General features: G+C 43.8%; 1 protein-coding gene and 1 long non-coding RNA gene across 25 annotated transcripts in view; one reads left to right on the forward strand and one right to left on the reverse strand.

Annotated features, from left to right (window-relative positions):
• R3HDM2 (R3H domain containing 2) overlaps positions 1-12,792 on the forward strand; it is a 170,251-nt gene that overhangs the window by 134,302 nt on the left and 23,157 nt on the right. For 13 of the 24 annotated variants that reach the window (XM_060412911.1, XM_060412913.1, XM_060412918.1 and 10 more), the window contains 3 exons: positions 595-626; positions 5,307-5,539; positions 7,672-7,838. In XM_060412911.1, coding sequence (XP_060268894.1) covers positions 595-626; positions 5,307-5,539; positions 7,672-7,838 — 432 coding nt within the window. Of the gene's footprint in view, positions 1-594; positions 627-724; positions 779-5,306; positions 5,540-7,671; positions 7,839-11,785; positions 11,819-12,630; positions 12,733-12,792 lie in introns of all 24 variants that reach the window. The other 11 variants (XM_060412906.1, XM_027967548.3, XM_042247040.2 and 8 more) reach the window with 4 other exon arrangements.
• LOC121819133 (uncharacterized) overlaps positions 5,305-12,792 on the reverse strand; it is a 36,715-nt gene continuing 29,227 nt past the window's right edge. The window contains exon 3 of the long non-coding RNA XR_006059355.2: positions 5,305-9,724. This is a non-coding gene — a long non-coding RNA (uncharacterized LOC121819133). The remainder of the gene's footprint in view (positions 9,725-12,792) is intronic.

The following is a 12,792-nucleotide window of genomic DNA, read 5'->3' on the forward strand; positions in this document are numbered from 1 at the left end:
AGGAAATGATCCCCAAAAGGAATGTTTCAGGCTTTTAATTTTCTCATTTTTTCTAGGCTCTGAAAAGTACCTGCTTCCCCAATTTCTTACTCTCCTTGGGTGTCAGGTCAGAATGTCTTTCATTTTGGCCAGTGTAGAGGACAGAAATGGGATAGTCATTGAGGATGATTTCTAAAAAAAACTAAATTTTTTTCTCTTCTCTCCCTTTTCCCTTTCTTTGAATACTCTTTAGGACTAAGCACACCAGTTATTATGCTCAGCTTACCTATAGAGAGAATAAATTTAGAGCTAAAAAGGAATTAATAGTTAGGTTAATACTTTCCTCTTTCTCCTTTCCATACTCCTACCTTCATTGACCTCTCTTTTTAAACACTCTGTGGGAAGGCTAAAAACTCTGAACGCGCTTTCCCATTAAAGGTGAGAAGTCAGATTGGGTGTGTGGGTGTGGGTCATCCTGTCCCTGCTCCCTCTCTCCCTGTTGGGGGGTGAGCTTGGTTTGAGGACCGTGGGTATTCATAGCATCATGGACACCCTTTTTGGTTATGCCATGCTGTTTTCTTATAAGTTATTTTCCGTTTTCTCCCCTTCACCTAGACTGGCCAGAACGGATATCTAAATGACATCAGGTTAGTACCACTTAGCATGTTCCCTGCTTCTCATTGAGCTTTGTCAGTGAGGTTAATATAATCCTGTAATGATGCTTTTCTTTGATGTTAACCAACAGACTCTCCAAAGAAGCCTTTTCTTCTAGCTCTCACAAGAGAAGGCAGATTTTTAGGTACCTCTGTGTGGTCTATATCTCTCCTTGTTTTTGTTTGTTTTTTAAATTTTATTTTGTTTTGCTGTAATCTTTTCAGTGGAGTAAGTTTGCTCCATGCATGGCTGCTTGTGGAATAAGTCAGTTTGTGGTTTTTGCAACATTGGATATTTTCCCCATTTTAAAAAAATGGCTAGTGCTCAATGACTTTACTTCTATTGTTGCTGATTTCGCTGTAAGTCCTGGATAGGTGGTGAAGGGGACCAGATAAGTATGTTTAGGATAGGTACTGCTCTGTTTCTGAAGTTTGCTGAAACTGAGCATTTTTGGAGGATTTCAGCATATATTTGAAAGTGAAAGTGAAAGTTGCTCAGTCATGTCTGACTCTTTGCGACACCATGGACTATATAGTCCATGGAATTCTCCATGCCAGAATACTGGAGTGGGTAGCCTTTCCCTTCTCCAGGGGATCTTCCCAACCCAGGGATCGAACCCAGGTCTCCTGTATTGCAGGTGAATTTACCAGCTGAGCCACAAGGGAAGCCTATTAAGGTAAAAGAACAGGTGTCATTTGGCTGCCTTTTCCAAATCTATGGAAAGATGTGAAGAACTTATCCCTCACCCAGCATAGGGGAATGTTTTGTATCCTTAAGAAGGAATAGTACATGCACATATTTTAAAAAAACATACAAACACCTCTGTCTATGTGGTTTTCTCTTTGGAAAATGTAACATGTAAGATGAGTTCAGAAAGGCCTTAGAATGGACTTAGGGCATGTCCTTTATATAATTGTCCATGACTTATTCTTAATGTTGCTGAAAGCTACTGTACTAACTTCTGTGCCTCATATTCTCCATTTTCCGCAAAGCAGTTGTGAGCTTCTCTCTTCATCTCAGTCTCTCAATCCCATCCCAGACAATTACAAAGGCAATGTGAAAGAAGCACTTTAGGACCATATCCTGACCCTGACTCATTTTAAGTATATACTTTACATTTTACCAACAGAAAAACTATAGAGTACAGAAAACCTGACAATTTAATTCTAGGATTCAGGTCTCACTCTTTCCAAAGGGTTTATCTCTTTTCTCAATCCTAAGCTTGATGCTGCTTTTGCTTAGTCGCTTCAGTCATGTCTAACTGTGTGACCCTATGGGCTGCAGACTGCCAGCCTCCTCTATCCATGGGATTCTGTAGGCAAGAGTACTAGAGTGGGTTGCCATGCCCTCCTCCAGGGGATCTTCCCAACCCAGGGACTGAACCCAGGTCTCCTGCACTGCAGGCGGATTCTTTACCATTGAGCCACCAGGGAAGCCTCCTAAGCTTGATATGTGCTCACTAACACACATTAGTTACAGCTATCATCCCCAGTACTTTAGTAGTCCCTTCTCTATCACCCTTTCTAGAACTAATTAAACCATGTGGAAATTGGGATAGCAAGATTTCAACCCTTCCTGGGAAGGAGAGTTATCTCCCATTCCACATTTCTGAACTCTTTTTCCTAGACCAGCCTGCCCTGAGATTCATCTGAAAGCCCAAGCAAAAGGGCTCTGTGTCGTCAGTGGTAGTCAAGATAGAGTCTCCCTTAAAAAAAATCTTACTCCATAACCATTCCAGAATACCTTTAATAAACAGAACTTTTAAGTTAAAAGTGTGTGTGACAATGTGCAGCACTTTATAGTTGCCACAGTATATTGTATCTCATTGAATTCTCTGAATATCCTGATGTGGTGAGTTGGTTTACATGTAAGAGAACAAAAGCAAGAAAGATTAAGTAGTTAGCCAAGCTTACATGGCTGTTAGTGGCAAAACTGGGACTGACTCTGTCCAGTGTTCTTTTCACCACACTACACAAGCTGTCTATAAATATCACGCCTAATTGATTCACTGATAAGAATGACGCCCTTATTAGTGCTGTGGAGCATCAGACTGCATCACACTGTGCGGATAATGGCTTGAAGGAGCTAGTGAGCAGGTACAGCCTTCTCCTGTCCAGACCTCCTTTTAAGCTACTGCTTTCCATACTGAGTTTTGATTAAAGATCTAGGTCATCTAAAATGCAGCTCCATGGACTCTTCAGGGGGTAGCTTCTTCCTCTATTTGGGTACTAGTCCAGAGCTCATATGATTAGAAGCCGATTTTCTCTAACTTTTAAGCCTCTCTTCCCAGGTGTGTGAAACGAATACTGATATATCAGATTCCATTATCTCTGTTAGCAATAATGTGGATAATAATAATAACAACTATGGCAACTTCTCTGTTCTTTGGAAGATTCTACTCCACTGCACCATTGATAAATAAGCTACCTGAGGTTTACTGAGAAGCCCACCTCTTTCATGGGCCTCTCTACCCAAGACCAATAAACAGGACTTTTCACCAGCACTAAATTTACTTGTAAAAACTAAGTCATCTCCTGATTGTGCTGTCAAGTGTGAATGTCTCTGTCCTTCACCTCCATCTCACCAACACATACACAACCCAGTCCAGTGCTTAGAATTAGATCTAGTAACTTTCCCTAATTGCCTTATGTTTAGTGAAGTACAAAGATGTGACTAGAGATTAGCTTTAGTTGGTAGAGAAATAGAATTGATCTGTCTTCCTAGTCCAGACTCAACTTAGATTCTCCAGCTCTCAGGGGTGTAGTGTACTAACCCAGGTTAGAAGACCATCAGACAGTCCACATTTGAGCACTAGGCCATTACTGTCTTGGGGGAACTGGATCAGTACAGAAGTGCTGCCAGTTTGGCTCAAGTTTCCCAGGTGTTTGGTTTAAAGTTGACTCATTTCACTGTCTATCCCTGGTAGAAAAAGAATGTAAATGGCAGAATTGCTCTAATAGAGAGTATAGTGTTTGATTTAGATATAAAAGGCCATTAGGGCTTGTCTTACAGAATTCAAGTTCTAATGTCTAATGAGCAGCCTCATTCATTGGTGCTGCTGTATTCCCATATCCCACAGACAAACACATCTTTATTGAGTCCAGTCAGTAGATTTGAGCTGTTGGCTCTTACTTCAGGTTGATTCTGTTCCTGGAGAGTCCCTGAGTTATTCTTGTGTCTTGTTTCCCATTCTACTTTTGACGTCCCCAAGAGAAAGGGGGTAAAGCATTGGGGAAACATTAATATTTTCCAGTCTTCTAACTGTATAGAGAGAAGCATTGAGGTTATATGTATCAATATATCTACTTAAGATTCAGAGAATTAGCATGTCCCTAACCATCTAGGCCAATGTGTCTTAGCCCCGCATGATTGACTAAACACTAAAATAGTGACCCTAGCAGATATTTTGTCTGTTTTTCCTACAGTATCTTTGAAATAGATATTCTAATAAAGAAAAGTATTTTCTTTAATATTACCCCCTTAAGAAAAATAACTTTCTTTATTAGGATAACTCTGAGCCTGATGTCTTTGAAGAGCTGTGGGCTTTGGGATAGAGTATTCTGTTTGCTTTGGGTGGGAAAAGGAGGGAACCCAAGCTACCATGATTGTTGCTCAATTGCTCCCCCACATACATATCAAAATCATTATAATTGTTATCATTTGGTTTTCTTAGATCATTAGTTATTGGAGCGGTGGGGGATCTGAAAGGAAAATTCCTGATTGTTGATTGCTTATCAATTAAGTGGCAGTAAGAGTCAACACTGAGGATTTTCAGGCTAACCTCAGATAGCTTGAGGAGCACAGCTGTTTATAATTAAAGTGATTATAGTATCAGGCTAACCCTGATGTTTCCAGAGTAAAATAAGAGGATGAATCCCTTTTCTCAGTAGCCTTGTGCCTTACCTAGGGCAACAGTGTTATTAATATGGAGGCAGCTAGGCACAATCAGCCCCCTCCTCTTTGCCATCCTGAGTCCTAAGGATATGTTTGCTTGATTGTGCTGAGGATGTCAGCCTTTAGAGACCCTGGAATAAATTGTTCTCAGATACTAACACAAGACTTCCACAAAACAGGTTGGGTTGATTCCAGACTATCAGACTGAGTTTTCTCTTTATCAGACTCAGTGCCCCTTTAGTCACTGTACTCTTCTTCCCAACCTTGAAAAAGTGGCTGTGAGCAACATCTCTGCTGGCTCAGACATGTGTTGTATGGAAGACCTGATGTGAGATTTATCCATGTCGTTGGCTACTGCTGCCTTCTAGCAATAGTAACTTCTTGGAGTCCTTTTGTTTCAAGAACTCCCAGAAGGAACTGGTACCCCTGTGCTCCCCACTATTTCCTGCATGTGTGGGACCCCTGCAGGGCCAGGGGAAGAGACCGCAGCCAATCTCAGCATCATGTACGTGGTTTCCCGCCCACCTCTGGTCTGCTGTATTGAACTAGTTGCCAGCGCACTGTCTTCCAGATTTGCCTCTGCTCTCTGTACTGTACTGGATCTTGTTCTGTCTGCTCCCATCAAGTCTTGGTTGGCCAGCCAACTAACACAAAGTCAGTGTCCATCCTCCCCAACCCTCACCCCTTCTCTGTTACTGAAAGAATAGAAATGAACTCTCTCCTAGCCCTTCTGCTGAAGTGGTAGGTGGGAGGTGCTCTGACCACTGTGGTCTCTGCAGGGGGAACCGTGAGGGGCTGAGCCGCACCTCAAGCAGCCGCCAGAGCAGCACAGACAGCGAACTCAAATCCCTGGAGCCACGGCCTTGGAGCAGCACAGACTCCGATGGCTCTGTCCGGAGCATGCGGCCCCCTGTCACCAAAGCCAGCAGCTTCAGTGGAATCTCCATCCTCACCCGGGGTGACAGCATCGGGAGCAGCAAAGGTGGCAGTGCAGGAAGGATCTCCAGGCCAGGTACCACAGCTTCTCTCCTTCCATCACTGCTTGTGTATCTTCTGCAAAACATCACTGATAGTTACTTTTAACAAAACACTTGTCCCATATTGTGTCCCAGAAACCTCACACAGTCAGATGAGGGGAAGTTTGACTTCTTGGATCCATTGTCCTTTGAGTTCCTTCTCTGATTTCCTTTCTAACCTTTTTTCCTAATTGAAAAAAAAACTGATTGGGATTAGATCATCTTATGTGATTTCTGACCAAGGGGGGACAGCTGTGTCAACCCCGGTTCAGGCTGTGTACTAAAATAGGGGTGATTCTGAGGCCCCTAGACTATAAAGAGGGTTCGTAAAGTAGAGGTTACCTTAGAGTTTGTAATTTTGTAATTAATTGGTAGCAGCCAATAGGCTTGAAATTTTAAGCATCACTGCTGCAACTGCTGCTCTGGAGCCCAGTCACGGAAAAGGAGCATGTGTTCCACCTGCCAGCCTGGGAGCACCCATCAGCTCTCCTGAGCTGCTGTGTAACTTTCTCCATCGATTTAGGCTGCAATCTTAGCAGAGGGCCATTCAGCTCTTTTTACCCAGTAAATCGCTATTTCACCATCCTCCTGCCTCTGAAGAATTTCTTGACTTTCATCCCCAAAGTTCTATTGGTCTTGTCCTCAAAAGACATCACTAGTGGCAAAGATTTTGCCTTTGTTTATGCTTCTCTGTTACCTCTTTTCTAGTCCCACTGCTTCTCCCTTTATCCAAGCTTGTTTCCCTGCTTTACCCTCAGCTGACCGCACTGTGTGGCTTGCAGAGATCTTAGTTCCCAACCCCAGGTCGAACCCGGACCCTCAGCAGTGAATGTGCATTGTCCTAACCACTGGACCACCAGGGAATTTCCTATTCTCAACCCTGTTTTGAGCCAGTTTACTAATCTAAAACATAGATCTAATCCCATCAGTCCTCCCTTAAAAACATTCATGGTTCTGCATTTCTTACGTAATAAAATCCAAATTACTTAATATAGCATAACTTCCTGACTCCAGTTTGCCATCTCAGTCTTACTTTCAAATGTGCATCTTCTCCTGACCCTCCAACCATTTTCTGAGTATGGCATTAGCTTTGTCTCCTCTTAGCCTGAAAAGTCTTCTGTTCATCCCTCAAACCTGTCTCTTCTGCCACTTCCTGTTTAAATCCTTCCCTCTAACCCTCCCAAGAGTTATGCTTCCTAATCTTTGCTTTCATACAACTTTATTCATGTCACTGATGCATCCTTTATCCTTGAAAGTGAAAGTCACTCTGTCGTGTCCAACTCTTTGTGACCCCATGGTCTATATAGCCCATGGAATTCTCCATGGCCAGAATACTGGAGTGAGTAGCCTTTCCCTTCTCCAAGGGATCTTCAGAACCCAAGGATCGAACCCAGGTCTCCCACATTGCAGGTGGATTCTTTACCAGCCGAGCCACAAGGGAAACCCTTTATCCTTATCAGATTGTAATCACATGGATTACAATCCATGTGTCTGTCTCCATTGGAAGATCCTGTACTGTTCAAGGGCAAGGACTGTGTTTCCTTTACCTTTGTATCCTCAGTTCATTGTACAGTGCCTCACGTAGTACATATTCAGTAAAAGTATTTTGAGTAAATGCATTCATGGCTTAGACAGCCTGGAAATGAGGGAAATAGTTGAATGATGGCTGGTGGGGGCGGGGGGTGTGTGCACAGGCATGTACTTGGAGGTTGCCTTCAGCAACTTTTATGAGATGCTACAAGTTGAGAGGAAATGAAAAGAGAAGACAGGTCTCTTAAGGGACTAGGAATATATACCTTCCCAGGAAGCAAACATTCATTTTTCAAGCTGTCTAATCATGATGGACTAGGGCACTCCAGGGGTTCATTTTCAAAACCCAACCTTGACAGTCAAGATGGTTATGGACACTGGGGAGTGGAAACCAGCTAAGATGAAGATTCCCATCAATAGGACATCTGAAATGCATCTGTGCTCATGCATGGATCTCCTAAGACAGTGGGAAATAGACAGAAGGGGAATGACGAGGAAAACAGCAAGGAAAGAGTCAGGCCCTACGACTGGGCCCTCCAGGGGTGGTATGTTCATGGCTTGTGCTTACAACTCTCACTGGGTCTCCTCTTTGCCTTAGGTATGGCGCTAGGTGCCCCAGAAGTGTGCAACCAGGTCACCTCATCCCAGTCTGTCCGGGGCCTTCTCCCTTGTACTGCCCAACAACAGCAGCAGCAGCAGCAACTTCCTGCTCTCCCACCCACGCCTCAACAACAGCCACCCTTGAATAATCACATGATTTCACAGGTGAGTCAGCACTCAGTGTTGGAGCCCCCTCTCCCCCGCCGAACTCTGATTCAAGCAAGCTCTGGAAGTACAGTCATGTCTCTTGTACTGTGGGTGGCAGGAAAGATCTGTTTTTGGAGACATGCCTCTCCCTCCCCCATTTCTTGTTTGTTAGTTGTGGGAGAGAGGAGTAAGGGCAGAGGTTTGGCCAAAGAGCTCTTAGTAGAGTCAGCCTGGGAGGTTTTGGTTTTTTTTTTCCCTGCTTAATATTTCCGTCTCTTCGTTCTGGGAATTGTCAGCGGGATCTTTTACTCTATCCCATATTTCTGCTGTACTCTGTCTCCCTCTGCATCCTGTGTAATTTCAAGGTGATTTTGCTTCCTACATCCATACATGGAGCTTGAAAAGATCACAGCTCCCACCATAGTCTGAGCTAAATGTATTTATATGACTGTTGAGCCATAAACAAATATTTATATATTGGTGTTTGGGGAAAAGTAAATAACACTTATCAAGACTCATGTACCATAAGTACATGCTCAGTCACTTCGGTTGTGTCTGACTCTTTGTGACGCCAGGGACTGTAACTCGACCGGCTCCACTGTCCTTGGGATTCTCCAGGCAAGAATACTGGAGTGGGTAGCCATTTCCTTCTCCAGGGGATCTTCCCCACCCAGGGATCAAACTTGCTTTTCCTGCATTGCAGGTGGATTCTTTACCCACTGAGCCATCTAGGAAGCCCAACCACAAAACCCCCCAGTGTTGTCTTCGTTTCCCATGCCATAAAAGAGCTCTCTTTCTCCTTCTGTTGCAGGGCTGTTAGACATTGGTACCAACTAGGGTTTGAGAAAGTTTTGCTTTTGTGGAGACCATGCAAGTGATAAGCATAAGAATCAGATCCTATTTTAAACTGGAACCTCCTACGTGTTTTAGGTTTAAAGTCTCTTTAATCCTCTGAGAACTGTGCTGAGATCTTCACTTACTCTTTTCTCCCATGAATAGAGCCTACACTTTCTCCTGCAGTATTCTCTGGTAGTTAGAAAGCCAGTATGTCTGTACTTCTTTCTGCTGTAGTTTAAGTTCTTGTTTCGCCTCCCAGACTCTCTTACCTCCACACTCAATTAGTCCAGCTTGGCCTCAGATAGGTCTCTTCCATAGGTACAAGAAGAAGTCCTAAGCACTGATACCCCAAGGATTGGAAACCAGAGAGGGAACACTCCAGAATGGCTCATCACTACCCCATTCAGTATATTGGAAAATGAAACTAGAATAAAGAACAGTGAAGATCTAGGAAACTCTGCCTTGTAGCTTCACACACATGCCAGTCATTCCAAGTCTTTCATCTCAGTCCCTCAGCAGTTTCTCTACAGTCCTGACTTTCTTTCTTATTCTACCACCCGGCGTCTTTCTACCACCTCATTAAGTCTCATTCACATCAGCTTACCTCACTCCATACTGAAGCATAACATGTGTGTGTGCTTTCCCTGTCTTGTGTCTTAATTTAGACCTGTAAGTGAGTAAACTCTGAACTTCTCCCTCTGGCTATCCCCTGCTGTTTCTGTGTATGTGCTTTACTTTTTTAAGGTCCCAGTATATTTTTTGAGTTTTTAAAAATGTGTGTATTTTAATACAGTTCTGTTTCCTTGTCTCCCTCTTAGTCTTCCATCTGTCTCCTCCATCCATCCATATCTAGAAACAGACAGCAAGAGTGGGAGGGGGATAAAGAGATAAGTAAAGAGTATAACCATTTGGGACTGAAAAACTTGTAGATAGAATGTTCAGGTGACTGGCCCTAAATCCCAAACTTTTACTCAGATTCTTTTCGTGCTTCTTGAGTCTTGAGGGTCAGTGGGTTGGTTGTTGGTATTGACTGATCATCTCCAGGCAGTACAGTGCTGGATTAGGTCCTGTAAATTGGAGACAGAGAAACATTATTTAGTACAGAGATATCAGAAATTTATTCTTGCACTTAATTGTGATCACAAACTCCAAACTAAAGAATCTTATGTTGGTTAATTTTGGTGTCTCTGAAGCACTCATGGTAGCTGCTAATATTATACCAGCACCACCCCACTATATATATATATCTCCTTTTCTCTTTATCCCTTTCTTCCTCTCCCTATTGCCTTTTTCTTTTCTTCCTTTCTCTTTACCCCTGTCTCTCAACACTGGTGGCTCTCCAAACTCAAGTTGTTAAACCCCAGAATACTTACCATTTCATTTCTCAGTGGTATGTAACAGGGAATGAAGGAAGTGACCACACGCACATACCACTGTGCTTACCCTAAAGGTTTTCCTTTTGAAGAAAAACCTTTAGCTTTGTAGCAACAAGCATTTGCCCCAGGCCTGGGGGACAGTTCCACATAAACTATGCTCTTCCCCTTCTTGGCAGCCCCTGCTGTTAGAGCAGGCTTCCGTATCACATATCAATAGAACCTTTGAAACCAGGGAGTGATTGTGAGGATTAAAGGGCCAGTGGCTACCTTTTGCCCAATTAACTGAGAGTAGACCTTATGAAAAGGAGTCCTCTGAGCCTCTCCCTGGAGTCCAGTCAGGATCCAAGAGCAATGATCGAGCCCAGAAGTCACCAGTAGGTGGCAGTCACGTCCCCCAGGGCCAGTCTTTGGCTTCCCTACCTGTAGTTCTTCAAAGTTCCCTAACTGGAGTTTGAGACTCTCCAAGAAGAGAACTGTGGCTGAGGGTAGTGGTAGATTCACTTAAAAATAGCACAGAGAACGCTTGCCTTTACCCCTCCCTTCCTCAGTCAGGAGAGGATGAACAGAAGAGCATTGTTTCTTTTCTCTTCACTTTTTTTTAAATTAGTTTTTTTTAATTGAAGGATAATTGCTTTACAGAATTTTGTTGTCTGTCAAACCTCAACATAAAACAGCCATAGGTATACATTTATGCCCTCCCTTTTGAACCTCCATCCCTCTCTTCACTTTTTATTCAAAACTCACAAACATGAGGACAGACAGGCAGTTATTTTACCACTTCACTGTCCCTAAGGTCTCCCATTGTCCCCCAGAGAATGTAAGGCCTGAAATATGGCAGGCCATCCCTCAAGAGGAAGAAATGGATTCGGATCATAGAAAATGGGTCTAAAAGTTACCAGCACAGGTAGCTCATGCTGAGCAGGTAGGCCAGCAGTTATATTTGGAATGTCACCAGCTTACAAAAAATAGGTGTGCCAGAGTTGCTGAGAGCTTATTTTCAAGGCTGTGGCAGTATCTCACTCAGGTCACACAGTCGAAAATCGGTAGCTTTTTCCAAGATGATTTACATTGTATTTAATGCAGATATCAGGAGTATTCTCCATGATGGGGGTCTTCTAATTTTTGGACTGTCTGGCTCTGGAGCTGTTAATCCCCTCTGAAAGGGTCTCCCAGGAGATATATGGCAGGCAGATATATATATTGATGCCTTGGTTCCCCCACAACTAACTCTTAATACTCTAAATTTGAAAGAAGGAAGGAGAATTATTCAAACAAAAAGATATATACGTAATTGTAGATATTTACATAATTGTTTGACTTCTCAGAGGTTAAAGCGTCTGCCTGGAATGCGGGAGACCCGGGTTCGATCCCTGGGTTGGGAAGATCCCCTGGAGAAGGAAATGGCAACCCACTCCAGTACTCTTGCCTGGAGAATCCCATGGAGGGAGGAGCCTGGTAGGCTACAGTCCATGGGGTCGCAAAGAGTCGGACACGACTGAGCGACTTAACTTACTAACTTACTTTACTGCTGGAGTGGGATGGAAAGAACATGTGTCAGGCAAAACTAGGCTCCTGTCCCTGCTCTGCCACATTAGTTGTATGATCCTGGGTATGTGGTTTAATTTCTCTGAGCCGTATTATCTTAATTGCAAATATACGTTATCTCCCTATCAGATAATCGTGAGGTTGTAATGAGATAAGTGTGTGTACATGAGCAGTGTATATCAGTGTTATTTCCCCCTCTCTTCATAGGGCTCCAGAAGCTATGACTGGAGAGCTGATGAGGTGATTGAAATGACTGGAGGGGAAGAAGAGAGAAAAAAATAACTCCCTATTAGTTGGTTTAGAACACACCATGTTCCTAATAAACAAGTCCTCCTGCTTGAGGCAAGTGAAGGAACCCAAGGAACAAAAGCTAAGACTAGGCTATTTATATTTTATTCCTAAATCCCTCCCTGTTTGCTTATGGGAGCATTTTTAATACTGCCCTGTCCGCCTGGAGGAGCATAGAAGAATCATGGAGTAGGAGGAAGTAGCACATGAACTGGCTTATTTTTCCTTCTCTGCCCTCGGGAGGGAGATGATCCTTGTGAATGAGCACTCCTTCAAGAGAGTGGTGTGAAGTCAGGATCCTGCCTGGGAGAGTCGAGCTAGACCTTGGATGACCCTTCCTACAGAAGCAGGAATCCCTTCTCAAGGAGGGTTATGCTCCCCAGGAATCCTGTGCCCAGGAAAAATGCTTAGGGAAAAAGCTGTGTTTAGAATCAGACAGCAAACCCTGGCTCTGAGAGTCCTAAGACTGTATACAGCAGCTGCAGAGTTCTGAGTGGCTAATGGGGTAGAGTGTCTGCAGTGGGTCTGTACTGATAGGGGAGATTGCCTGTTTGTCAAAGATATGAAAGCTAGAGACCAAGTCCTGAACTTGGTCTCCAGCCTGCTCAGCTACCTTACTCTTCATGTGAAATTTCTCTTAAGATTAACCTTGTTCTTCCTTCCCTTTCCTTCCCCTTCTCTGCCTCACCCCCACCCCCACCCCCGCCTCTCCCTATACCTCCCTTTGCTCTTGCCTTTCCACATGTCTCACTGCTGGTCCACAGCCAGTCCCGGCTCTGCAGCCCTCTCCACAGCCTGTTCAGTTCTCTCCAGGCTCCTGTCCCCAAGTACTTCTGCCAGTCTCTCCGCCCCAGCAGTACAACATGGTATAAACTCCATTCCCCCTTTTTGTCTTGTTCGTGTGTGGCCTGTGTCTATGGGCCTGT

The sequence above is a fragment of the Ovis aries genome, chromosome 3 (assembly GCF_016772045.2).
Source record: "Ovis aries strain OAR_USU_Benz2616 breed Rambouillet chromosome 3, ARS-UI_Ramb_v3.0, whole genome shotgun sequence".
Taxonomy (NCBI): Eukaryota; Metazoa; Chordata; class Mammalia; order Artiodactyla; family Bovidae; genus Ovis; species Ovis aries.